Raw genomic sequence first — 26,435 nt, 5'->3', positions numbered from 1 at the left:
CAATGAGGTCTACCCCCCCCCCCCCCCCCCGAACTCCCCTCAGGGCTGCCTAGGACGAATAGTCGAAAGCCCAAAGGGAAAAGGTTCCAGTGGTGCCAGGGCTGTTGCGTCAGAGTGGCCCAGGTGCCGCTTCCACCCAACAGGCGGGCGTTGGTGCTGCAGGTGCCAGGGATGGAGTCAATCAAAATGAAACCGCCTGCAGCTCCCGCAGGTTTTCCCAGAGATCACCACAAACTGACGTCCCACACATCAACCTGTCAATTCTCACAAACAGAACACCTCGTCCTCCTCAAAATTCATCCTTTGGCCTGCTGCAAGCTGCTTCCTTAATTCATCCATCCTCATATCTCATCAATCCGTCCCATTGTCCCGGTCGTATTCCTTACTGCTGTCCGTCTCCCAAAAGTCAGTCGACGACCCTATCCCGTTACTACACCTCGTAGTCTGCGTTACTTCCGACGTCCTCCTTTGCACACCTTCTTAACAGATGTCTGCTGAAGGCTACGATCCATCCTCAGAGCTACCTACACATACCGACATGTCTACTGCGGACGATTCTACCCCTGCTCCCCCTGCTCCCACCACCAATGGGACCAGTGAACCCACCCTGAAAGATGCCTTTGTCAACAGTAAGGTATGCAAGATACTGCTATACGTCACACTGTTGTCCAAACAAGCCAAAGATAGCTAACATCTCCTGACCAGGATTTGACTTGAACCGATGCCTCTTTCGCCCACTAACAGATTGCCAGACGCCGCTTCAGCGGTCAACACTGTGACAGAACACCCCATCACTCAGAATATCGTCAATGGTAAACTTGCTGGTGTCAAATAACAAACAAGGTGCCCCTAGCTGATTCCTCAACAGGCCCCGTGGCAACCTCCGTCAAGGACCAAGCTGCGTCCACCAAGTCCGAATTCAGCGATCTTGCTAGTTCTCGACAACCTCCTTCGTACACTGCTGCCAACGATACTACTTTGACGCGTAGGCCAAAATCGCTGTCCTTGAAAAATCACTCAGCTAACTTTGTGTCAGACTACCATTCCTTTTTCTACACTTTGTTGAGCGTAAGTGTCTCTGATATTTCTCAGATGAAAAGTGTGGCTAAATGATATGTACCAGTGGAAGAACAAGCGAGCCACCGGGATCACGTTTGCCTCCGTCGTTGCCTTTATCTTCGCTTGCCGCTACCTGCCCATCATTCGATATGTGATCAAGATTACCTGGATGACACTTGGTGGTATGTTTAAACAATTGTGCAGTTGGAACGGGGATTTGCTAACTTTGGATGCAGTCGTCACGCTCGCAGAGGGTTCGAGCAAGGCGTTGATGGGCTCTAGTGTGGCCGGTACTCTCCGACCCCGACGGTACTACAAGATTCCCAAGGAGACTCTCGAAGCTTCCCTCGACGACCTAGAAAACCTGATCAACTTTTTCGTCATCGAGATCCAACGCATCGTCTTCGCCGAGAATGTCCCTGTAACTGCAGCTGTAAGTTGGGCCAGGCGTAGAAGGAAACATGTGATGCTGACCGTTCCAGGCTTTCTTGACTGCATTCTTGACCTACTATCTCATCAAAATCGTCCCTTTCTGGGGTATGGCATTGATTGCCAGCTGCGCCCTCTTCCTCGGTCCCTTGATCTACATTGAGAACAAGGAATTCATCGATTCTCAACTCGAGCACGCCGGAAATGTCATTGGCCAACAGACGACCCAGATCCGCGACTTGACCGCTCAACACACTAGCAAGGGACTCGACACGATGAAGCAATACACTGGGACATATGCGGCCAAAGCTCAAGAGATGGTTGGGGGCGCCCGTCAGAGGATCCCTTCTCCGACCACTGGTAAGGCTCCAGTGAAGGAGGGGGATTTCCCCTCGGCACCCAAGACAGACCTCCCAGATACCAACGACGACGTGCTGCACCGCCAGGCTGAACCCCTCAGCTCTTGAAGGAGGGGTTATCATTGCAGCAGCATGACGGTATGATTGCGTAGTGCTGCGGGCCGATTTTGTTTGGGTAGCAAAATCATGGTGCACACTGAAACATGACAAGTGGAATGAGAGGGTAACGAGCACATGGGGAAAACCCCCCCTGAAATTGACAATCTTGTGCTGTCTTGAAGGGCGAATATGGATGTTGTGTTGGCCCAAGCTTGGGCGATTCTCTTTTATTGGGGCTGTAGCAGCATAGCAGCCCAGCACAGAGAAGCCAAGGATGATGAAATAAAGGTGATGGGTGTTTTCTTGTATTGTATGATAGAGTCCAAGTATGATTTGGAATTCCGATTAGCATGTTTATTGACCCCGCCTGCTTTCATATCGCTTCTAACTGGTGAGAGAAGTTCCCCGGCATCTTTGCTCTATGGAAGCGCGCAGTCAGTGAGAATGGTACACATATAGCATTCCCCTCCGCTAGCAATATGCAGGACTATCAGAAGCGTTTTCCTGTGTGCTCCGTACCAGTGATGCCTTGACAGAGGCCTACTTTCTCCTTCGAGGAGAACGGCGATGGAAAAGCAGATGTCAAACATGTATGTGTATATGTGTATATCTATCCAAGTATTGGAGATATATAGACATATAGACAATAGATATCGCCAAAACTACGAGGGATATAGGAATGTATATATCGACGGCCTCCCACACATAGCCCCAGCTCAACGAATAACATGATGCTTGATCGACGACAAAAAGACCTATATGGGAGCCAGGAAATGTGTAAGAGGCACACAGCCAACGCAGGCGGAAGATTTCAATCCTGAGGACCGATTCCAAGGTCCTGGCGTCGTGCTGGTTTTGACGAGTCGGTTGTCGAGACTTGGGCGACTAGGGTTGCTTTGGTTGGGGAGAAACCCTGACCTGACTCCCTCACTCTGTGTCTCTGTGACCTATCTCGACACCTGATGAATGTCCCTCGATAGAGCGCATCTTTCCTCCCTGGCCTCTGCGTTCCATTCCTCTATCTCTTCCCCGATTGCTTGAGCTGCCTCGATCGTGAAGTTGACTGCATGAGCAATTTCCTGTCAGCTCTGGCGTCCTTGGTCTCTGCTCTGCTTAAATCTATAGCCTTGCTCTTTCTCGGTCGTCCTTGACAACGACACCTCTCTTCCCGGTCTTGGCCATGTCGCGCAACACTCTCCTGAGGATCTTCCCGCTGGGGCTCTTTGGGATCTCGTCGACAAACTCAATTTCGGTGATCCACTTATGCCGCACCTTCTTCTCCTGGACGTATTTGATGATCTTTTTGCCAGTGGCTTGTAGGTCGCCCGATTTCTTGGAAGCTTTGAGCACAACGTAGGCCTTGGGTCGCTCGCCCGAATAGTCATCGGAGATTCCGAGCACGGCGACATCTTCGACGTCTTCGTGCCCAAGGAGAAGATCTTCGAGCTCAGCAGGCGCAACACCGATCCCCTTCACCTTGATCATCTCCTTCAACCGATCCTGGGACACCCCGTCAGCCTAAATCGAAACGACAATGATGTTCAGTACTTACTGTGATCGTGATCAGCCCTTCTTCGTCGATGGTCCCGATATCGCCGGTATGCAAGAATCCATCCTGATCAAATGTCTCCCGGGTGGCTTTCGGATTATTTAGATAACCCATAACAACCTGTGGACCTCGTGCCCAGATCTCCCCCGGTTCGTTCAGCCCACATTCCCGTCCTGTATCCGGGTCGACGATCTTCACCTCCGTAGACGCGACAATGGTGCCTACCCGGAACGCATATTTATAGTCATACTTCTCGGGTGGATGTGCAGTAATACACGAACACGACTCAGTCATGCCGTAGCCTTGCTTGAAGCCCGTCCCGGGGAAGCGTCTCTTGAGGAGTTCAAGGATCTCCGGGCTTACGGGAGCAGCGCCTGAACTGAAGCGGCGTAGAGAGCTAAGGTCGTACTTTGCGAGAGTCTTTTCATCGCGAACCAGCCGGATAATAATTGGTGGGACAAGAAGCATTTCCTCGAGTTTGTAGTCTTGGACGGTTTGCAGTGTAGCCTCCATGGTGAATGCCGGTAACATATAGACATTAGCGTTGAGAAGGATAGGTAGATGCATCTGATGCACAAGACCCGTGATGTGGAAGAGAGGCAACACGGCAAGAATACGTCGCAAGGTTGCCGGCGTGATCTGTCGAATTTGGAGACATTGAGCAATGACGTTTGAATGTGCAATCATGACAGCCTTCGGCAAGCCAGTAGTACCGGAGCTGAAGGACAAGAAGCCACAAACGTCCTTGTTCTTCTTGCCAGGTGGGAGGCGGAACTGTTCGACCTGTCCCTCTGGGCCGTGTGAGCGACCCATCTCGAGCAGCTCCTTCATGGTTGTGAAACCCTCCATTTGCCCCTCCAGCAGGAACACTCTGCTCTGGGGGATTCCCGCGTTCTTGGCCGCGGCAGCCGCCACCTCCATGGAGCTCGGTACCGTGAACAAGAATTTGGCCTCTGCAGTCTTCAAGGCGTATGTCATTTCCTCGATGTTGTAGGCCGGGGAAGCACCGCTGATAACGCCTCCAGCGCGCAACACGCCAAACATGGCGCACGGGTACCACACAGTATTGGGGGAGAAGAGAGCAACAGTCTGGCCTTGCAGGAGGCCGTAATTCTTCGCGAGGGCGGTGGAAAGGTGGATAGTGTGCTGTCTAAGGTCGACATAGCTGAGGTGCTGTATGCGAACAGATCAGCCATGCCGTCACTCTGAGGCGGATGTGGGAGGTAACACGCGCATTACCTCTTTTGTCGCAGCATTTGTGAAGCCCTGGATGTCTTCCGGCTTATAGTGTCGCATTGGACTATATTCGGAATCGAAGAGCCAGGTCCATACGGGTAGATGCCATGGCACTAGATGTAGGAAGACGGGTGTGTTAGCTCAAAGATCAAGCAGAGAATGGGGGGGGTAGCAAGACGGGGAGGACAAACAATCAATTGGCGGCTGCAGCGATTTGAAGATAGGCATCGTGACTGTCCTTTGTGAGCAGTTCGATGGAGGGTAGCTGGCTCGCTGGGTAGTTGGGTGGTAGTACGATGTGAGGGAGGAGCGCAGCAGTTGATTGAAAAAGCAAGGTAGATCACCACGAAGATAGAAACAGGTAGATGATAGACTTGGGAAAAAATTGTTCAGACCGATCGACTGATTGGCACCGGAGGCACGAGGTACAGCTTCCCATCAACCCAGCCGTAGTCCATGGTTTGTGAATGATTGTCCTGACTCGAGCATTGTTAGCATCCAAGCATCAAAAGATAGACAGCCTCGGTTATAATCCAAGTGCGGAGAGTCACTACCGGCTTTCCAGAAGTAGCCAGCACCCAAACACTGTGCAAGGGCAAGACTAGGCCACTAGTACCGGCGAGAAGGACACACAGTTGTCCGTGGCACTGGAAAGTTGGGGGTCAGTGGGGCTGGATGGGGTCGTGGGGGTAGGAGCAGGCAGGGGACAGGCTGAAAATGGAAAAGACCCGCAGCACCTGAGGTCACTGCATCTGCGACTCTTGGACATGTACCGAATAGCAGGTACGGAGAACACACAATCACGGAAGTGCTGGTAGATATCTGCGAGTCCTTTGTTCCGTCTCGAGTACCGAGGTCCTAAGAGATCCGAGATCTGACGGTGCACTGATCTTGTTTTGCCAGCGAAATCAATCTTCATGTCCAGCCTCCAACCATATGTCCAGAACCAGAAACCATGTATCTGCGCCGAATCCCAATCCAACCTCTGTACCACCCGACGGTTATTTCCCTTGATTCGTATCTGGATATCCATGGCGCCTCCTATATTCCGTATTTCGTCCACCCAAGCTGTCTTAAAATGTGTTTCTTCCGTCGAGCCCATATAACCCGTGACCCTAATGCTCTTTGCTCGTAATCATCTCTCCAAAGGAAGCAAAATAAATGCTGGTTGTCGAAAAATGGTGGTGGGTCTTCACACCAAAGCATCAACCACCCAACATGCGGAAATTCTCCACTCCCAAGGTCGGCGTCTCTACCAGACTGTCTCGTGGAACACCTTCCTGTTTGCGTCTGCCATAGAAGCTGCGACATTCATTCAGCACCTGGTTCCACTCCGCTAGTGATCGGCCGCTGTATCGTGCCGTGCTCATTTCATGGTCCCTTGGCTTTAGTGGCTTCACTTCCATTGCTCTGGCTCGAACTCGATCGTCACTGCTCATCGCGCTGCCTCTGCTGCTGCCGCTGCCCGGACCGCTTCCAGTGCTGTTACTAGTATTGCTGCCGGCACTTTCCGAGCTCCGTCGAGCAGTGAGGATACTTCGGGCATTGGGCGGAAGCTGAGGCGCTGTCAGCACCCGGTTCTTGCTCTCGATGCTTGTGCGCCCTGGCAGGAGTTCCAGGGAGAATTTGAATGAAAATGCCTGATGGGGAGGCGTAGCTGGTCGCTTGGGTGCAAGGATGGCACTGTTTGGCCCCGGACTATCATTGGCAGGGGTGACACTGTGTTCTTCGGGGCTGCCGGGCGGTGTTACTTCTCCTGGCCGGTTGTTCCCTGGTGTGCCAAAGACATTAAGACCCCGGAACAGACTCCACCGCTTTCTGTTCCCTTGAGCTGGAGAATCTGCCGTGGGGATTGTGCTAAGAACTGAAGAATGGTTTTGATAGGGCGAGCTCTGAGTGACGATCGCGGGCGGCAAATATCTCTCAAAATGTGTCTTGGACGGGGTCATAATAGGCTGGCTGTCGGTGCGGATGATGAGGAGGACACGGCTAGGTGCAGGTGAACAAGGCGCTGACGATGGTGCCACAACCCCTCGCATCTCCGCTTCCGCAGCGAGATATTGATAATTGGCCCAACACTTATTCAATCTCGCTGCTAATGTCTGCAAAATTTCCCTGCCGTGGAGTCAGTGATTATTCCAACGAAAACCAAGTCCATCTCCGACTTACAAGTCCAGGTCCGACACGTGCTCGTCGTAACGCGCGACCTTCCAGCAGAGAAGGCGATAGAAGTAATGCCGGACCATAGGTGACCAGTGGCAAAATAGCTTTTCGAATGTGTTCCGGTCCAGCAGACATTCTAGAACCAACTGGCGCTTCCGTCCTTCATTATGTATTAGAATGGACCAAGTACTGTACAAAAATGCAATCGACCGTATCTGGGTTAGGGTGGTTTGACTGTGCAACATCCGATTGCAGACCTCTAGCCAGAATGGCCAGTCGAGTACTGGGGTATCAAGGTATGACTGGTGGTAGCGGAACATGATGGGAAGAACTTCCTCCATAAAATCACAAATCACAAAACATGCGTCGTTATTGTACAAGGAGATTTGGACAGTGGCTGCCTTGGTGACACTGTCAAACGAGGACAAAAAGAGGTTGCGTAGAAGCGAATGTTCAGGAGCCAGATCTCCCATGACATCCCGCAGCAACATAATCAAGCGGTTCTCCGCTATCGAGCGAGTTGCATTTGCGATTGTCATCGGTAGCGGAGCCAAGGCATCTGGGTTGTCCAGATGAGGTCCAGTACCGGTGGCATAGCTCTCGACTCCAAGTTGACCGGCTTGTCGGTAGATCGTCGTCTCCAAAATGAGCAACATTTGCGCGCAGACCGGGACCAGACCAGGAACAGCTGCGCGGTCTTTCAACGAAATCTCTTCCGTCAGAAACTCGGAGGCCAGGAGGTGGTACTGTTTGGTGAAGACAAAAAACAGGTCACTGTTGTGACCAGACCATCTCGCGATCCACGGTTGATACCAATTAATCCTTTCCGAACCTGCGGGAACTGGTCCTCGTTGCTGAATTCGGCGTGAAAATGTTGCTTGAGATCCCACACATAGGCTGCGGACTGACGGCGGAAAATTCCTTGCCAATGCACTGGATACCAAGTCAAGCTTCTCTCCATTCTCAACGCCGAATTGTCTGAATATACGTCTCAGAGCGCGTGAAGGCAGATTCCACAACCTAATCAGCATCTCGCCCACACCGGGACAGAAGAAAAAGGCATAAGCACATGCTTTTCCAGCAAAGGTGACGAGACTTTGGGGAGCAGTACGTAGCGACAAGATGCTAGTCACAAACTCCATCTGAGAAAGTAAGTTCTGGACAAAAGTGTTGCGCACATTTTGGTGGATAGAATCAACCAAAAAGTCTGCTTCTTCTGATTCGAGAGAATTCGTCGACTTTGACTTAGGAATTGAGTGGCGTAGGGGACTTTCTCCCAGAACAGAAGCGAAGCCTGGTATCCTCCATTCTGGCCTAATCATAATTCTGGTTGCAGACTCCAGGAACGCAGGCCTGTCCGTACCAGAGATCGACTGGTTATTTGCTCCGTGAAGCATCTCCAGCAATGCGGTCCACCATTTATTCAGAATAACTACTCGTCGATCCAGATCCTCGGCTCGCAGACATTTATGGGACGGATGGTGTTCGTACTTGACAAGAAACGGGATCAAAGTTAATCGAAGCACTTTGGCCTTCTGAAGGCTTGTTTTTGCCTGAAATCCACTGTACTCGCCATCCAGAGTCCTGAAAGCAGTCCATAGAGGATCCTTCCTCCGTGGTGCCTCAGCGTTGAGAGCCGCCAAGCGATCGGCGGAAAGTGAAGATGGTAGAGGGGGGACCTTATTCAGCGAAAGTCTCGATTGAGACCTTTCGTTCGACACAAAGCTCCGCAGAGAAGTTGTCGAAGAGTTTCTTGACATACGTCTCATATTCGGGTCACTTTTGCTCTTTGGCTGTAGGATGGAAAGTGGCCTGTGCACAGGGCCAGGGACCGGACCACGTCGGTCAATGCTTTGAGCTTGTATGGCATCCTCTAATTTGGATTCGAGTTCTTCGGGAGACGTCCGCAGCGGAGGACTTGATGCCACCGGCTCCGGGATTGTAACTGAGTTCGCAGCATGGGCAAGTTTTCGCTTACTGGGTGACCAACTTCGCTTTCTCTCTGGAGTATTGCTTTCTTGTCGAGAGGGAGATGAAGGTCTTGATGAAGAGCCAACCCATGATTTCCGTGCAATGGTTCGAAGGGTTCCTGCGACAGAGCGGCCGAGGCTTTTTGGTTGTCCATCTCTATCGCCGTTGGTGTTGCTCGATTCCCGCGGCTGCGGCTCGTCGTCATCGGGAGAGAGGGAGAAGCGAGCACCGGCTAGCATTTTCCTCTTCGCTTTTCTGGAAACACGTCGGAACAGTTCCAAGTTTGCTGAATGCATACTGTCATTGACCTTGACTTTAGGATCGGAGGGGAGGGAAATGATGTGTTCGGAGAAGGTACGTTTGATTGTGGAAGAGTCGGAGTGCTCGGTATCTAACGTAGGCAGGTAGGTGAAACTGGCTGAGCGTACGAAGTTCCTCGGAGGATCAGGTTGAAAGGACTCTGGAGAAGACACTGTTGTGCCCGAGTGATTTGGCAGGGGACTCATGGCATGAATTGGGAGGACGGGCAGAATCTGTCCTTCGACGTGCGCAGCAACGGCCATGATGTCGTCGTGTCCAAATTTCACAGACTATAAGCCCCGTGTGTCGTTTTGCTCACGCCAATGCCGAAGATGTGAACCTTTTTCTACTCCTCGCCATCAGGCACAAATCAACAGAGAAAGAACATCGACATGAGCCGAGACGGACAACAGATTCAGCCAGCCGGAAGGAGCCGATCGATGGGCGCAAATGAAGGGGTTGGGGGAGTGATAAGCACACTGGGGGAGTGTCTGATATACAAGAATTCCGAAGGCCAAAGAACAAAAGAGGGAGAAGAATCAGAAGATTGGTAAGTACATTAACGAAGGACAATAAGAATAGAGAGAAAGGCAAAGGATGGACAACGAAGCAAGCAAGCAAGGAGCAGTATCAGTTCAAACAGTGGAAATCAAGAGTGTCCCAGTCCTTCAGGCTCAGGGTGCACGTTTTGGAGGTCGCAGGTGGAGGATTAGACTCAGTGGAGCGCCTTTAGGGCGTCGGGCGCTTGCGAATGGTTGTCCGATGAGCCTTGGGTGAGCCTGAAGAGAGACGGTCGGCATCATCAACCCCCGACGGGCCTGGACTTCAAACCAACTATAGTCCCCGCTTGTATGGTCCTGTTCTCGCTTGCTCGGCGCCTGTCCAGAAACAGCACAGCAAAACTGGGTTATCATACAGGTTGACGCCAATAGTGCCTATCGCATCATCGTCGCAGGAACATGTACCGAGTACTCTGCTTTTTCCGTCTGATGTATATCCACTCTTTGAAGATCAATGATACCGTTGTTCAGGTGCGGGATATTATCCTATCCTGGCTGGAGGGATCATGCCAGATGGAGCGTACGCATGCCCCTTGGGACCTGAGGATTGGAGGGTGTCGTGGGCACTCCGTGACTCTCCGCTTTTGTGGCATACCTCGTACCGCTGGTTTGCCCATTGGCCTGGATATTACTCACGGAAATGCTTACACCGCAGCTGTTCAATCGGCCTGCCTTATCGTCACCGAGGATTACGTAGATATGAAGCACCCTTACCCAGCCGCTACTGCGGCCTCTATCTCCTGCGAGTGGTCTTTACCCTGGGCGGTCAGATTTTGTGGGGTACAAGTGAAGGGTTTCTCAGATCATGGCCTGCGGACCTGGGAATGGAGGGTGAGAGGGACCTGGATGCGCACGCTTTCAGTCTGTTGCGCGGCGGACCTTGGCAATGCATGGACAGACTTGGCGTATCACGTCAAAAGCCTCGTCTGTGGCAGCTGGTAGAAAACATCGGCATCAGAAGCATGGTCACGACGAGGCGTAACGTAGACGGACTCGTGCTTAGAGGCCGGGAGACAGGGATGCATGCCACGGCACACATCGATCTCATAAGGCATTCCACTGCCCAAAGTCAACCGGTTTTAGAAATCTGGTCCATCCTTCCGACGCTCGGGCTCACTTCAAAATTCTGGATATGGAATTCTTCTGCGGACGTGGTGAGTGATAGGGCTGAGATGCTGCGTAGCATCTTTGTTCGTTACGCAGGAGAACAGGATTGACCACTCTCTTGGAGACCGAGAAGCACCAGATGTTTTATGTCATGTTCTGACTGATTGTACAACCCATTTTATCTTGGTTCTTTCCAGCGACATCAATGGTGTGCTGGTGCATCCTCCTCCTCAATGTCCTCGAAAAAGTCTTCTTCTGGTTGTGTCTCGCCAGGCGCGGCTTGTCCTTCGATCTCCACGACTTGATCCTCGTATTCCTTCATCTCGCTTGCCAGATTGGTCTCTTCTGGTGACTTGGGCACGGCGGGAGGTGTGAATTTGTGAACCTGCCCCTCAGCATCTGAGGCTTTCTGTGGCGGGGGTTTATACGCTCGTAATTCTTTGAGGTACAAATCTTGAATCAAGTCCGCTGCTTTTTCATGAGTAGGTTTCTCGGAATGGGAGAGAAAATGTACTGACGCATCCTTGAAACTGGGGCAGCGACGAAGCTTCGGCGAGAAGCTGGGAGCGTTCTGGAGCTCAATCGAGCGAAGACACGTGTCTAGATAACTTGTCAACAGCAGCAGGGACAAATGAATGTAAAACTTACGCTGGCCCTGAGAGACTGCGCCATTGCTGATGTTTGATAAAGGTATAACAAGTTCCTCTCGCTGGACAAAGAAGCTCTTTGTCGAGCACGAAGGAAAGAGTAGCTCCGAGAACAGAGACTAACCGCTTTCGGATTAAGTACTCGAGCAATCTGTTTTTACTATCACGTGATCTAGTCCAGCCGCCGGCCACTTCACCAGGTAGGCTGACATACCTTCGGATTTCCAACCTGCGCCTCACCTTGACATTTCTACCACCTTCTCTCCACCATCCCGCCATCTACATATCGCAGACGCCGTCAACCCTGCCTCTGTCGCCGTTTATCTATTACAGGACGCATTTTTGACGATCTTGCGCAACTTAGAACGATCCACTGACGACGACTTTTCGTGTTCAGAAACCCCCCGGCTTTCACGACTCACGAGACCTTCACTGGTTGAACGGTCACAGTCAGAACCTCGTTTCGTTGACGCCTGCGCTTATTCAAACACTCTGCGATAACTACTCCCTGTACCCCGCTTGGGCTTCACGCAAGAAAGGTACATCACTTTAGATAGTTGAGAAGAGCATCGTTTGGCTTCAGCGTTTGGGTTGTCTCATTCACTTGTTGATGACCTGACTGACAAACTGCCTTATCCAGTGTACGACGATCCTCGACCTCCGAGTCTGCGTCTACACTACCTATTCGCTCATTCAAAATTGATTCATAAATTAAAACTCGTTTTCTATCGGTTTCACATTTCACCCTTCACTCCATTCTGCGTGTGACAACATTCGACTAGGTGGAAGGAGCCTACAGTCTGCTGGGACACAATCCGGCCCCTCCGGCCTTTACCTTGATCACCGCCAAACTGTATTCTCCGCTGTTCGTCAAGACCTTTGCAAATAATCACAATCTCCGGACGACTTACAAGGGTATCAAGCGACGCCAATCGCAACGCCTGCAAGGGAGAATTGGTGGACGAGTAACGAAGAATATTTCCCAATCACCCGCTCCCAAACCAAACAAGATGTCCACCGTGGGCGTCGAGAACCAGCCTCCCGAAGCACCAGCATGGCGCGAAAATCTCAACACACATCTCGTTTGCCCTGATTGCAAGCAGATCCCTCCGGATCTTATCGAGGAGAATGCTGATACCATCTGTGCCAATTGTGGAATGGTCCTTGCCGAGCGTCTAGTCAGCTACGAGTCCGAGTGGCGTACCTTCAATTCCGATGAAGGCAAAGGCGATGACCCTAACCGTGTCGGTGAAGCCGATAATGAGTTGTTTCTAACCAACAACGCTGGTACATTGATTGGTGGCGGCGGCCCAAATGTATCGAAGGAGACACGGAAGCTCAAGAAGGCACAGGCCATGCAGCAGGAAAACAAGGCGGACAAGGCTCTGCAAACCGCTTATGCTCAAATCGAGGCATGGGGTGAAAAGGCCAAGCTTACCGCTACGATCAAGACTACCGCCAAAATGTACTTCAAGCGCGTCTATGAAGCCAACGCCCTCCGTGGTAAGCAGACAGAGGTTATTTTGGCCGGATGCCTCTTCATTGCCTGTCGTCAACACCAGGCGCCACGTTCCTTCAGTGAGATCTTCGGATTGACATCGGTTCCCAAAAAGGAGATCGGACGGGCATACAAGAACCTGGAGAAATTTCTGACAAAGTCATCGAACGAAAATATTCAGGCTATCGAAGAAAGTGGTGGCATAGCGAATCGGAACCTTCTCGGTTTCAAGAGCACTCAGTCAACAAAACCCGAGGATCTTTGTGACCGGTACTGCAACATGGTTGGACTCCCTTTCCGCGTCTCGACCATTGCACGGGAGCTTGCACAAAAAATACCTACTGTTGAAGGGTTGGCTGGGCGCAGTCCATTATCCAACGCTGCCGCATGCACCTATTTTGCCAGTCACTTGCTAGGATTTGGGAAGTCCACGAAACAAATCAGCGAAGTTGCTGGTGTGAGCGACGCAACTATCAAGCACGCCTACAGATATCTTCTTCAGGCAAAAGACTCTTTGGTTGAGTCTAGCTGGTTGGGAGAGCAGGGAAACGCCGGCGGGTTCGGCGATCTGAAGAATCTTCCTGGTGCTTGATATATCCAAGATACCGAGTGTATGGCTCTATGAGCAATCACAAAAGCAGAATCAATGGGGTAGCGATTCTTTCTGCATGGGCGGCGGGTGTGCCTAGGTGGGCACTCAAAAAAGTCCGGTGTTCTGGTGACGGTGGCAGGGATGACTGGGTGGTCATTTGCTTCATGATACAATCTTGCTTGTTCTCACGCTTTCCGCTATGGGCATTCTGTTTGCCAAAAATGATTTATCATTGGCGTTGATGGGGGGATGATACCCGCCATACTGGGAGGCGCAGCTGTGTATGTAATGCTAGAGCCAAACGGCAGAAATACGCACAGGTTAGCAGAACATTGTGTTAATCGATCTCTGTATCTTGGCTGTCCAACCGCTCGAGACATCTCATCAGTGACAGCAACATATGAACACAACCTTAAGTGCTTCTTTGGTTCATTTATACGCCCGATCCAATCAACGACACTATGTGCGCAGGCGCCACATCTGGCTCTCTTGTTTCCAAACATTTTGGACCATTTCCCACTTCAGCAGCCCCACAATCCAATTGCCATGATTACTGTCACGAGCGTATTTAACGCTGGGGCTCTTGACGCTCAACCGGCAAGTAGGTTCTACTACTGCAGAGGCGCCAAAGTACGTCGGCTGGGTTTCTCAGGTTGGTATTTGTTTCTCATCAATACCGTCGCCTGAGAATACATCCTGTTATGGAGGAGCTGAACGACTATCTTGTATAAGAGTTGGCTAACCTCTCAGCTTAGACCTATTTCCTTCGCCGTATCGACATGTTATATCGACACATCGGCCTGTCAATACAGTCATCCCTCAAAATGTCCTCACAGTCAAGCCTTAGATGCTACTGCGGTTCTGTCTGCGAACCCACTTCATTGCTGGCTAATTCAGCCATGCCAAATGAATGCATTATGTGCCACTGCAACATATGCCGGCATACCACAGGAGCCCTGGGTGTATGCTATCTCCCACTCAGTAGCTCGCCCAGTGAGGAATCACTCAGTTGCACTACTGCCTACAAGTCTTCCGAGAAATTCACTCGGTTTTTCTGTCGGAAATGCGGGTGCAATGTCTTTGTTCTTTCGGAAAGGGACGGGGTGTGGATAGCTTGCTCGGGGATCCTAGAGAGAAGCGAGAAAGAAAAGAATGAATCGAGTCAGATGAAAGGGCAAAGAAACACCACAAAGGTCATGTGCCACTGGTATCTGGGCGACTCAAACGATGGTGGCATCGCGCCCTTTCTCACCAAACTAAGCGGACGGGATATTCCATGCTATAGGACTGAGCCGGACTTCCAAATTGAAGGTCCCCTAGGGGAGAGTGACCTTTTGCGATACCAGAAGACATCACTTACTCAACCATCCTCCGCCCCTGACAGAGGGGAAATGCTAAATGTCTCTTGTCACTGTGGAGAGTGTCAACTTCTGATCGCGCCACCGCCGTATAATGCCAGCAGTGAAGGATGGTATGTGCCTAAAAAGGACAGCAGCAAATACTACGCCCGCCTCTGCTGTTGTCGCTCTTGCCGCCTGACCTTGGGCTTCGCGCTGCAACCGTGGGCGTACATTCCTCCATCACAGTTCTTTACTGTGAAGAACGAGCCGATCGTCTTCGGGCCCAAGATCAAAGAGACGGTCCAAGTCGTAAAACTCAAACATTATCAGTCCTCAGAGTTTGTGATACGGAGTTTCTGCTCCGTTTGCGGGGCAACGATGTTCTACCAGAGTTTTGAGAGGCCTTATATCATTGATTTGAGCGTGGGTGTTTTGAGGTCGAATATTGGCAATGCGATGGCGGGGGAGTGGCTTGATTGGGACAGAGAGATTGTCAGTAAAAGACCCGAGGCTGTGGACGAAGAATTAGTAGACGCTTGGATGGAAAAGTAACACGAAGAAAGGTGCACAATTTGATGACACTCGAAAGATATAAATGATCGATACATAAATGAGGGTGAAAAGGACAGTGAGATCCTCAGCCTTGTATGTAGCCTTACACCCTAGCGATGCTTGGTGTCAACGGCATGATTGGACGGATTTCTAATCCTTGGCATATTTGCAGCTATTGCACTTCCTGATGCATCCTTGCGAGTCGAGGCACATGTGGAAAACGCCGCTGTGACTATTTGCTTCCTTGTAATATAACCTGCCATCAAGCTTTCATCTGCGTCTGTCGCAGCATTACTGTGACTTGTTCTGAATTTCAGAGTCAGCTGGAGAGAAGCACTTGATCATGGCTACCGCTGTGAAGCCTACCAAAAATCAGCTAAAGCGAGCAAAGAAGAAGGCTGAGAAGGAGAAGAAAAAGGTATACGTTCCATCTTACCACCTGTCTTCTAATTCTGACGGCACGCAGACTGGCGCGGAACCAGCTCCAGAAGACACAGTTACAAATGGAGCATCCCCCAAAGTCGAAGTTGAACAAGAACAACCTGCAGCGTCGAAAGGTGGAAAGATCAAGTCCGAAGATGCGCACTATGACGACCCCCTCGCAGACCCACTCATTGTCGACGAGGAGAATCCTTTATATGATATGTATAAGAACGTGATGGAAAAATTCGAGGAGGCAGATAAAGGAGATCCCGCATTAAAGGAACCAGAGAAGCCAGAAGTGTACTATGACGACGACGACGATATTCCAGACGAGGACGAAGAAAACGCGGCGCCAAAGATTTCCAAGAAAAAGAGGAAAGAGATGACGAAGTTGTCCGTGGCAGAACTGAAGGCGCTTGTGAAGAGGCCTGAAATGGTGGAATGGACAGACACCTCAGCGCCCGATCCCAGGTTGTTAGTCCATATCAAGTCATATCGAAACGTTGTCCCAGTACCGAGTCACTGGTCGCTCAAGAGAGAATATCTATCTTCGAAACGCGGGATTGAGAAGCCACCGTTCTCGCTACCGAAATTCATCCAAGAAACAGGCATCGCAGAGATGCGAGACGCGATTTTGGAGAAGCAGGAAAACGCCACGCTGAAGCAGAAGCAACGCGAGCGCGTACAGGGAAAGACCGGAAAACTCGATATTGATTACCAGAAACTTTACGATGCGTTCTTCAGGTTCCAGACGAAACCAGAGTTGACGAGGTATGGTGAAGTGTATTATGAGGGCAAAGAGTTTGAAACGAACCTACGGCACTTGCGACCTGGGGAGCTATCTGACGAACTGAAGGAGGCGCTGAACATGCCCCCCGGCGCACCTCCTCCGTGGCTGATCAATATGCAGAGATACGGGCCACCTCCATCGTACCCAGCTCTCAAGGTACCCGGCGTTAATGCTCCTCCCCCGCCGGGTGCAAGCTGGGGGTTTGCACCGGGCCAATGGGGCAAACCGCCTGTGGATGAAGCGACGAACAGACCTCTCTATGGTGGTGATATCTTCGGTGTTCTACAGCAGACGCAGAACGCTCAACAAGGCGAGCCTGTTGAGAAAGAACTCTGGGGCGAATTGCAAGAACAAGAAGAGTCCGAAGAGGAAGAGGAAGACGAGGATGAAGAGGAAGAGGAAGAGGAGGGTGGTGCTGGGCTAGACGCTTCAACCGGTATGGAGACACCTAGTGGCATGACCTCCGCCGTGCCCACGGAAATTGGCGGCACGGAAACCGTCTCTGAATTTGACTTGCGGAAACGTCGAGGCACGGAAACTGAAGAATCGTCTCATCCACGATCAGCCTACCAAGTCATTCCAGAACGCCAAACTCGTGTTGAGGGCTTCTTCGGAGGTGACCGCGTCTACGACCTCAAGGCCGCTCAACAACACTCTGCGTCCGGTGTGCCCGTCCTGGGACAAGATGACACGTCCCGCAAACGGAAGAGGCCCGGGGATGTGGATGTGTCGATGGACCCGGATGCTCTTGCTGCACATGATGGGATGGATAAAGAAGACCTGCGACGCGCATATGAGCAAGGTCGTAAAGCAGATCAGAATCCTAATTGGGATTTCCAAGAGGACTTGTCTGAGATGATTGCGTCAGAACTTAGGAAGAGGCAGAAGCGGGATGAAGAAAGGAAGGGGAAGAGATGATCCGAAGGCAGATACGCCGCCAACCAAAACTTCGCCCGGTGTTTTTTGTATCAAAGCATGAGACAATACTTCGGTGTTGGTAATGGAAGGCCGGTGCGGTTCGCGCTCCTTTCAACAAATTGCTCTCAGATGCCATCCATCAAGGCAACTTGTAACGTGGCGCTTGAGCAACGCCAATTCCGAGACACCGCTGTCGCTTCATAGCTGCTTTGGCAGCGGAGCACTCCGAGGAACAAATTGCTTGCGCGCTCTTTCCAAGCGCCTCGCTGCAAGAAGTTAGCCTGGATTACTGAGGTCCAGCACGTCCGAGAGAGAGCAGTGACTGTCCTCCCGCCTTCATTTTGGCAAACATGGCAGAGCAGGGTGTTTGACTTTGGCAGGTTAGACGACCTTTGCACGAAAAAGCAACAGGATCTCAATACTGCCTAGAGCTCTGGCTTGGACTTTGGCAAAGGCCATAACACACTCAGAGTATGCTCTTTCTCTGTCGCAGGCGAGTCGCCTTGTTACTATTCTACCACACCTAGAAGCCAAAGAAGCTCCTTCGATCAATCAAGCCAGGAACACATGGTTCAGCATATCTTACACCATGAGCTGAGGACTTGCTGTTGGTCATTATCTAGGGCTTCAACTCCAAAGTGGAATTACCGTCGATCGGTGCCAAAGATGGTCGATGGGCTGTACATTTCGGTCTCCCCTGGAGACCAGCCGCACCAGATGGGGATTCTTGACACCTACCAACCTGGCGTGTCCTGATTGATTTCTCTGCTCGGTAGAAAAGTCGTGCTGTTTGGTGGACAGGATAGGTACACCACCATAATCAGATACCTCGTCAAATACTGTTACTGGCTCCGCCGTGTACTCGTGGGGCCTGTGCTGCGTGATAAGCAAGAGTTATGTAACCATTCAATTGGACTCTGTAGATATTTCACGTCGTGGGCCACGAATACTCTTGGACTTTACGCATGAGGCGCAATAAACCAACATCGAAGGATACTGCCAAAGCCTTGTGCAGGCGAGACTGAAAGCTTGGCATATAATTTCTGGTCCTGGTGAACCTGCATGCACCCCAGACAGTGAATCTGCCTCGAGGAAGCTCCTAGCGCATCTGTCAAGCCGCAACACATCATGTGGGATACTTTCTACCGTCAGTTCCAAATGAGATGAACTTCATGTCGCGGCATATCACGATAGCTTGCTGCGGACATCTCTACTGATAGTCCTCATGGACCGCTACCGGGGGTACTGTTCTCCGCAGTCCTGATCTTCGTCGAGATGACTGACCCATGCTAGGCCACGGCGGTCGCCCGCACCCCGAGATAGAGGACATCGAGAACGAGATTCGCATCCAGATGTGGAGTATTTTGGCGAGGGAGAAAGCTACAGGCCCGGTGGCGCAGGAGGTGACAATTCATACAGACCTCCGAACCGCGATCGGGAACGTGACCGGGACCGGTTTGCTGCAGACTCGTGGACCGCCGACAGAAGAGACGGACGACGGGATGAAAGAAGAGATGACATTGACTCCTACGTGCCAAACACGAGTACAAGGGCTACAAGGCCACGAAGTCGATCCCCAGCCTTTCGACGACGCTCACGAACCCCGCCGAATAGAAGAGAAGATTTATTTGCCAATAGACGTTCACCCATCCGCCGTTACTCCCCACGAAGATCGCCACCAAGGAGGAGATCTAGGTCACCGCCTGGTGCGAGGACACGAAGTCCCCCGGACACAAAGAGGTACAGAGAGTTTTCTCCTGACCCTGCGCGACGCTCACCAAAACGTGAACGTCGATTATCCCCCGAACGAAATCGTTTCGACCGCGAACGGTCCCCTGTCAGGAATTCACCTAGAGGGGGTGAGAGTTACAGACCCAGGTCAAGAACGCCGCCGCGCCGAAGGCAACACGACAACTGGGTGAGACGGTCTCTTTCGCCGAGAGATTCTGGCCCAGCATCACACAACACTTCGCGAAGGTCATCTCCTCCTGTTCATCCGGACCGCGCGAGCTTGACAGGTTCTCAACCAAGATCACCCCCACATCTCACTCGAGATCAATATGACAGTGCCGACGCAGCCAGCTTTCGAGGCAGATCACCTGCTGCAACTTCAGCTGCAGGTGGAGAACCGCGCCCCCGAGAAACTGATGTGAGCACACCGCGGGACGAGGTACACGCGAACGGCGAGACCCGACAACCGCCCTCTGGTCCCAGCAGCTATCGAAACGGCACGTACGAGAGACCGCCGCCCACCGGTCCATCACGTAGTTTCAGTCAACCCATCCAATCGCCACCCACTGGCCCTGCAGCATCGATGTCAATATCCGCTCACAATCGTGGTGGAGGCGCGTCTGCCCTGAACGCTCCTACCAGACCCCGTGGCTCTGTTGGTAGATTTGACGGTCCACCTTCTCGAGATTTCTCGGCTCCCCCGGTGCGTGGTCGAAGCGGCTTACCATTCAGGGGGCCCGCGCCCTACGGACCACGAGGAGGCTCTTACGGACGTGGAAGTGACTTTAGCTCAAGCAACCGTGCTGAATACAGTGGAGGGTCCAGCTACCGCGGCGGATTTGGACGCGGCGGTCCTGCTGGAGGAGAGCCCACATTCCCATTCAGAGGCAACAACAGTTCCAGCATGACGTACCCTCGCACACAGCGTTTTAACTCCGTTCAACAACATCTCGCTACTAACGAGAAAATTGTTCCTGGGGGGAAATTGCTCCCTTCCGGTCTACCCCCTGACCAGGAAAAGCGGATCAAGATGCTTGAGGCAGAAGCCGAACGAATGCGGACTGAGATTGCGGAGAAGCAGAAACTTAAGCGCGAGGTGCTGAATGAATGGGACGTCAGAGAACGAGAAAGTGAGAGAGACTCTCTACGCAGTGACCTCGCAGAACAGCACTTGCAGCAGCTGATGGAAGGCGACGATGGGATTGGGAGAGCGGCATTTTAGTGGATTTTCCCTGGTTGGAAGTTCGATCCACAAACAAACCTGGTGTACCCGACCAAGGACAGCCTGGTAAAGAGGGAAATACCTTGGAGGGCGAGTCCGTTCCCGGAGGCACAGTCATTTTCTTCCTTGTCAAGCCCCCCTCTCCATTACCGGCAGAAAAAGCTATGAGTGGAAAAAAAAAGAATCCATTTGTGCGGGCATAAGGTGTAATTCGAATCATAGCGTTGCACCAAAAAAGTATGACATGGGATTGGCAAGGCAAGGCATGGATGGATGGATGGGGCCAATTCACAGCTCAAGATTCGTTACTCGGGACACAATACCAGCCGATACTGGTTCAAAAAAGGGGAAATTTTGGAGGAACAGGGACGGACATTTGGCTATGCATACACATACGTGGACAGCACTGCTTGTTCTTGTTCCTTGTTTTTGTATTTGTTTCCTTTTTTTTGTCTCTTTCTCCCTCTCCCTCTCTCTCTGCCCCTGTCTCTCGTATCCGACTCGCCGACTCTATCCAAAGAGTCTGTGCAAAAGGAGTTGTGGCATACCGCCTCAAGAAAGGGGAAAGAGTATCCTTCACTCCACTCCAGGAAATCATGACGGTTCCCACCGAGCAAAGGGGAAGCCCAAAGAGAAGGTGGAAACCAACATCATCCATCAGTCGATATCATGCCCACGTTCCTACTCAAGAGTCCAAACACAAGCTTGTAGACTTTCATCTCAAACCAGGAGCCACCGGCCACCTGCCACTCCTCCAACCTCCGCCCCTCCCCTCTCTCTGTCTGGATTACACCACACCTCGCCACACCTCGTCCCCAATATATTCTTCTGTCCACAGGGTATTCACGAGCCCACCGCCCTGCCGCCATCAACCTCCAAATTCACTCCTGTGATGAACCTGCCCTCGTCGCTGGACAGGAAAGCCGCCACGTTCGCCACGTCCGAGGGGTCCGTCAGTCTCCCCAGGGGGACATTGAACAGGAACTTCTTCATGTTGTCCTCGTTGTACGGGACTCCCACGAAGGACTCGAAGAGGCCGGTGCCGGAGAGGAGAGGGCACAGAGCGTTGACGCGGATCTGGTCCTTGCCGAATTCGGCGGCAAGACCCTTTGTGGCCTGCGTCGTTGCAAGAAATTCATTAGCTCCATCCCAGCCAGCCAGGAAGCAACTCCACCATGAGAGGCAAGATAGATAAGGAGATGGGGGACAGATCCAAGTATTTAGATGGCCAGAACATAGGGGAAAACTCACATTTGCAACAGCACCCTTGCTCGCATTATACCACACCAACCCCGGCCTGGGTCTCATGGCTCCAATACTTGCAATGTTGATGATAGAACCTCCTCCCCGATTCTTCAGCGCAGGGACCGCTGCTGCTACGCTCAAAAAGATGCTCTTGACATTCACGGCCATGACCCTGTCGTACTCTTCCTCCGTAACTTCGAGTGTAGGCTTATTCTTGTACGAGGTCCCGGCGTTGTTTACCACGATGTCCAATCCACCGAATTTGGAGACGGCGATGTCGACCATTTTGCTCCAGTCACTTGACGATGTGACGTTGGCGGTGACAGTGGCAATGTGGCTGCCAGCGGCACTGGCGAAGGCTTTCTGGAGACCTGCCTCGTTCATGTCCGCGGCGACGACTTTGGCGCCTTCATCGATAAATTTCCGGACACAAGCTAGACCAAAGCCTGAGGCGGCACCTAGGAAGCAGAAATGTCAGGCATAGCGACGTGATGTCGAGTTACTTCTTCGGAAATTCTTGCGATATTTTGGCTATCTTCCATTTTCAAGCAGACCGAGAAGCATTGACGCCCGAGGGTACTTACCCGTGACAATGGCCACCTTGTTGGCTAGCTTGCCGGAGCCTGTTTGGACCTCATGGAGACCTGACATGGTGAAAATTGTTAATCTGAGAGGGCGAGGGAATCAAATCAGATGAGAGCAGTGCACAGCAGGTGGGACGGAGAAGAACGAGAGGGGATAAATGGCAGCAAGGTGCGCTGCCACCGGAAGTCGAGCGTGAAAGATATATATGCCATTGGACCACCTCTATGCCCCGCAGTCATCCAAACAATGGGAAAAATTTCTGAGGACCATGATGTATGACCAACAGGCACGACGCAACAGAGGGGTAAGGTTGTCCGTGGCTAAGGGAGTGCGGAAGAACCTTGCGGGGAAGAAGCATGTATGCGCATGCGGAGATGGTATCTCGAAATCTTTTCCTGGCGAATAACGGTTGACGCTGGCCGGGTTTCGTCTCGCTCTCGAGAACCGGGATGCCCGGTAATACCCCGTCCTCTCGAATTTCGCACACACAATTTCTAATAGCGCCAGATGGGGCTGCAGGTCACCAGTCATTGTAGCGACAGGCTCGGCCGATCTCGACGTCCAGTCCCGAGAATGCCGACTTCGGTCGCCGGTGGAACGGATCAACTCGAGGCTGAAATGCTTCCGAAAAGGATTGCCCTTTGCAGATGGACGACATATGTTGCCACTAGGAGAATACACGGGGTTCTGCAACACCGCTAGAAAAGCTGAGTACCGAAGCATTGACTGGAATGAAATGCTAACAAACCAAGCGAGGAAGGGTAGGACGGTCAAAAATCGAACGTGCATCGAGTCCAGGCTGGGTATCTCAGTGTTGATATATAGCAATACAGGGCTGTGTTCAGCTAAGGTTATTTCCTCTTTTTGTTGGCGCGTCCCTCTGCAACGTATATTAGCTTCCTGTTGGCTCCCAGCGACGTTAACACCATACCTGCTGCCGACTTCTTCTTTTTGGGCGCACCCTTCCCTCGCAACTTAGCAAAGGCCACATTTTCCAGCCTGTCGTCCTCCTCTTCGTTGAAGCCTTCTAGGTCAAACTTTTTGAATTCGTCCAGAACATCTTCCACGGTGGCCGATCGTCTGGGGTAGTACGAGGCTAACGCTGGGCCTTTTAATCTCTGCCGGAGGACTTTGTTGCCTAATCTTTGCTGCATCGGGTTGAAGGTAGTAGAGAAGATCGAGCATTGAAGCTGCAGAAGTATGGTTGTTAGCCAGTGCTCACATGAGATGATGGTGACAGCGAGGAACGTGGTTGCACATTCGGACAGGGACGAAACGAGTCGTGGGGTTCAGTCATACCTGCATCAGCTGTAATAGCCGACCTCTCGACGGAGAAGCCATTGCAATGCAATACAAAGGAGGAATTGGTAGATTTGAATGTTCTGTGGGAGACAATGTAGAAATCATTGAAAGAACCGGATAATTGAGGCTGCGGAATGCGCCCGGCACAAGCTGCCTTCAGAAGATTCAACTCGCTTCCACTTTCCCTTTTTGTAGTGGTAGACGACTGGGATCCTCGTCTTCAAGTTTTCTGCCTCACAAGTATACCGTTTGTTTGCCCCTCCATTGCTCTCATGGGGTTCCTGCTGTCTACTGGGCCATAAGGATATATAGTTTCTAGTCATTTCCTAGATCATGCCGGAATTCGACAGAAAGCGCAAGTTTCAGGACGACCATAACCACCGCCCCAGGAAACCCTCTCGAGAAACACTGAAACAACCAAGACAATCCAGCCTTGAGACGTCCATCAATAATGGACTTCCTCCTTTGCCTCAGATCCATGACAAATATCGAGCCATTGTCTTCACACACCCCAGCCATGCGCCCGGCAATGTCCATGCGAGCTACGACAGACTTGAATTCCTAGGGGACGCCTACCTCGAACTCTTTGCTACCCAGTTGATCTTCGACAGATTCCCAAATCTAGATCCAGGGAAGATGTCTCAGATTCGAGAGTCTCTAGTCCGAAACGAGACTATCGGCCAGTATGCCAGCCTCTACGGACTTGATAAGCAAATACAAAGCTACAAGCAATTCCAAAATCAGGCGGCGCATGCATGGTTCAAGATCAAAGGAGACGTTTTTGAGGCTTATGTCGCTGCCGTGATTTTGACTGACGCAGACGAGGGAAAGCAGGCCAAGAAATGGCTTCAACAGCTCTGGGAACCTAAATTGCAGGTAGCACTCGCTGCCAACGACGGCGTGACCAAGAAAAGTAAAGAGGAGCTAGCCAAAAAGATCCTCACAAAGGGTGTGAAGATCAATTATGTCGACGAAAGGGAACCCGTTATTCACTACGGCCAGGGCAAAGAGACATACTTTATTGGAGTGTACGTGACTGGTTGGGGATGGGATAACCAGTACCTTGGCAGTGGAAAGGGACCCAGCAGGGTTGAGGCTGGACAAGCAGCTGCAGCAGCCGCACTCAACAATCACCCTCTCATTGACGAGATGGCAGCCAAAAAGACGGAATCTTACGTCCAGAAGGATAGGGATAGGGAAAGTGTCAAGACGGATGAGACGCAGAAAGTCTAAGTCGGTCTATGGACAGGTTGACCTAAAGCACATGGTCAAGTCTATCCAATTCTGACAATAGCCACCTCTAAAGTGACGGTAGTATGTTTTGAGACAACGACTGGCCAGGAGATCCAATCGGCAGATTTCGACCTCAGGGTGGATGGACCACCCGTTCACCACATCACCCACCGTGGGCCAACCGCATGTCTCCAACTGTCATGGCTCGAGGCACACTGGATTCAAAATCAACCTGATCAGACATATGTCTTTGCTGAGACAAATATGTGAAGCCAGACTCGGGACTCTCAGAATAAACCAGGTAGTCGCTTTCTCGGTTCCGGTGGACTTGTACGCAATCCATCTGAAGCCGTGGTAGCGTATTGTATACATATCAGAGGGACAAATCCCCTTTTAGGGGCCAGCCTCGGTTCGTCATTTGTTAAAAGCGCCCCTAATAATACATTTCCAGACAAATCAATCATTGTCAAGACCAGTCAATCGTCAATCGGAACAGAAGATGCCCCATATTACCAATAAAGTAGACAAAGGTGGATTAAGAGGCAATCAGTCTTTATCAACTTGACAAAGGAAACAGCGCAGACTCGAGACTATGAAGACCTGAAATGCTGTCTTTTTATTATGTTTTTGACCAATTTTCCCTCTAAGGAATATACATTCTAGGCACATACATACTCCCCCTATACCACCTACTCAGTTCGATCACAGATCAAATCTACACCCTCTCTATCAAACGATACCTTGCTGGAAATCTCCTACAGAAAAGTCGAAAGCCCAACTGAAAACCATGACCATGACGAAGACGACAATGCTCTCCTCGTCCTTCACCACCCTCCTCCTCTTCCTCTCCTCCGCCACCCTCTCCACGGGCTACCCGTCCTCCTCGGACGTAAAGTACCTGGCGAAAGGGCAATGTTCCTACGCGGGCCAGATCGTCTGTGCGTCCGAGTCGACATTTGCAATCTGCGACACATCTCTCACAGGCGTCATCCAGCCCCTGGCGGTGGGTGATACACGGTGTGGTGCCTTTGGGGATGGTGGTGGTGGTGGTAAGAACACGCCTCCACCACCAGCTTCTTCCTCCACCACAGCTGCAGCGGCAGCCCAAGATACCCTTGCGTTCATGAAGACAGTGGCGTCGATGATGGCCACGGCACTCCATCCATCGTCGAAGCCGACACCGACACCGACACCGACAGCGGAGACGACGCCACCGCCATCCAAACCCAGCCCGAAACCTTCGTTGTCGACAACCACAAAGAAACCACCCAAAGAAACCACCTCAAAGGCCCAGCCGGCAAAGTCTTCCTCGTCCTCGTCCTCAAAATCCAATCCACATTTTGCGTCAGGCACAGGTCTTCAGGTCATTCCCATCACTATCCGTGGGGCGACTCCCACGGCTGGTGGTTCATGATGGTTCAATCTCCAATAGACTGGATTTAGTCTGGTTGCTAGCGCCGATTTGAACATTACCCATGATAGTTGGATTGAATACAAGAATGTATAACACAGTGATTACTAGCCC

At 51.6% G+C, this 26,435-nt stretch overlaps 11 protein-coding genes across 11 annotated transcripts; 6 read left to right on the top strand and 5 right to left on the bottom strand.

Annotated features, from left to right (window-relative positions):
• Nucleotides 1-3,065: 3,065 nt before the first annotated feature.
• On the bottom strand, nucleotides 3,066-4,791 carry AYO21_05674 (hypothetical protein; the record flags this gene model as incomplete). Its single annotated transcript, XM_022655642.1, has 3 exons — nucleotides 3,066-3,446; nucleotides 3,499-4,668; nucleotides 4,735-4,791. The coding sequence occupies 3 exons, from the start codon at nucleotides 4,789-4,791 to the stop codon at nucleotides 3,066-3,068; spliced, it is 1,608 nt and encodes a 535-aa protein (XP_022512148.1).
• A 1,145-nt stretch (nucleotides 4,792-5,936) lies between these two features.
• Nucleotides 5,937-9,428, bottom strand: AYO21_05673 (hypothetical protein; the record flags this gene model as incomplete). Its single annotated transcript, XM_022655641.1, has 2 exons — nucleotides 5,937-6,846; nucleotides 6,901-9,428. 2 exons carry the CDS (start codon nucleotides 9,426-9,428, stop codon nucleotides 5,937-5,939), a joined length of 3,438 nt encoding a protein of 1,145 aa, XP_022512147.1.
• A 1,606-nt stretch (nucleotides 9,429-11,034) lies between these two features.
• AYO21_05672 (hypothetical protein) lies at nucleotides 11,035-11,504 on the bottom strand (the record flags this gene model as incomplete). Its single annotated transcript, XM_022655640.1, has 2 exons — nucleotides 11,035-11,403; nucleotides 11,481-11,504. 2 exons carry the CDS (start codon nucleotides 11,502-11,504, stop codon nucleotides 11,035-11,037), a joined length of 393 nt encoding a protein of 130 aa, XP_022512146.1.
• Nucleotides 11,505-12,489: 985 nt separating this feature from the next.
• AYO21_05671 (hypothetical protein) lies at nucleotides 12,490-13,569 on the top strand (the record flags this gene model as incomplete). The annotated part of the gene is made up of 1 exon (XM_022655639.1): nucleotides 12,490-13,569. The coding sequence occupies one exon, from the start codon at nucleotides 12,490-12,492 to the stop codon at nucleotides 13,567-13,569; it is 1,080 nt and encodes a 359-aa protein (XP_022512145.1).
• Nucleotides 13,570-14,765: 1,196 nt separating this feature from the next.
• On the top strand, nucleotides 14,766-15,461 carry AYO21_05670 (hypothetical protein; the record flags this gene model as incomplete). Its single annotated transcript, XM_022655638.1, has 1 exon — nucleotides 14,766-15,461. The coding sequence occupies one exon, from the start codon at nucleotides 14,766-14,768 to the stop codon at nucleotides 15,459-15,461; it is 696 nt and encodes a 231-aa protein (XP_022512144.1).
• A 343-nt stretch (nucleotides 15,462-15,804) lies between these two features.
• Nucleotides 15,805-17,592, top strand: AYO21_05669 (hypothetical protein; the record flags this gene model as incomplete). Its single annotated transcript, XM_022655637.1, has 1 exon — nucleotides 15,805-17,592. One exon carries the CDS (start codon nucleotides 15,805-15,807, stop codon nucleotides 17,590-17,592), a length of 1,788 nt encoding a protein of 595 aa, XP_022512143.1.
• Nucleotides 17,593-18,878: 1,286 nt separating this feature from the next.
• On the top strand, nucleotides 18,879-20,545 carry AYO21_05668 (hypothetical protein; the record flags this gene model as incomplete). The annotated part of the gene is made up of 2 exons (XM_022655636.1): nucleotides 18,879-19,510; nucleotides 19,570-20,545. 2 exons carry the CDS (start codon nucleotides 18,879-18,881, stop codon nucleotides 20,543-20,545), a joined length of 1,608 nt encoding a protein of 535 aa, XP_022512142.1.
• Nucleotides 20,546-21,388: 843 nt separating this feature from the next.
• On the bottom strand, nucleotides 21,389-22,441 carry AYO21_05667 (hypothetical protein; the record flags this gene model as incomplete). The annotated part of the gene is made up of 3 exons (XM_022655635.1): nucleotides 21,389-21,661; nucleotides 21,797-22,248; nucleotides 22,375-22,441. The coding sequence occupies 3 exons, from the start codon at nucleotides 22,439-22,441 to the stop codon at nucleotides 21,389-21,391; spliced, it is 792 nt and encodes a 263-aa protein (XP_022512141.1).
• Nucleotides 22,442-23,226: 785 nt separating this feature from the next.
• AYO21_05666 (hypothetical protein) lies at nucleotides 23,227-23,716 on the bottom strand (the record flags this gene model as incomplete). Its single annotated transcript, XM_022655634.1, has 2 exons — nucleotides 23,227-23,565; nucleotides 23,675-23,716. 2 exons carry the CDS (start codon nucleotides 23,714-23,716, stop codon nucleotides 23,227-23,229), a joined length of 381 nt encoding a protein of 126 aa, XP_022512140.1.
• Nucleotides 23,717-24,010: 294 nt separating this feature from the next.
• AYO21_05665 (hypothetical protein) lies at nucleotides 24,011-24,910 on the top strand (the record flags this gene model as incomplete). Its single annotated transcript, XM_022655633.1, has 1 exon — nucleotides 24,011-24,910. One exon carries the CDS (start codon nucleotides 24,011-24,013, stop codon nucleotides 24,908-24,910), a length of 900 nt encoding a protein of 299 aa, XP_022512139.1.
• Nucleotides 24,911-25,697: 787 nt separating this feature from the next.
• AYO21_05664 (hypothetical protein) lies at nucleotides 25,698-26,324 on the top strand (the record flags this gene model as incomplete). Its single annotated transcript, XM_022655632.1, has 1 exon — nucleotides 25,698-26,324. The coding sequence occupies one exon, from the start codon at nucleotides 25,698-25,700 to the stop codon at nucleotides 26,322-26,324; it is 627 nt and encodes a 208-aa protein (XP_022512138.1).
• Between the last annotated feature and the right edge of the window lie 111 nt (nucleotides 26,325-26,435).

The sequence above is a fragment of the Fonsecaea monophora genome, assembly GCF_001642475.1.
Source record: "Fonsecaea monophora strain CBS 269.37 chromosome Unknown Scaff36, whole genome shotgun sequence".
Taxonomy (NCBI): domain Eukaryota; kingdom Fungi; phylum Ascomycota; class Eurotiomycetes; order Chaetothyriales; family Herpotrichiellaceae; genus Fonsecaea; species Fonsecaea monophora.
Note: the sequence above shows the minus strand (reverse complement) of the source record. Positions and strands in the feature narration are given on the sequence as shown.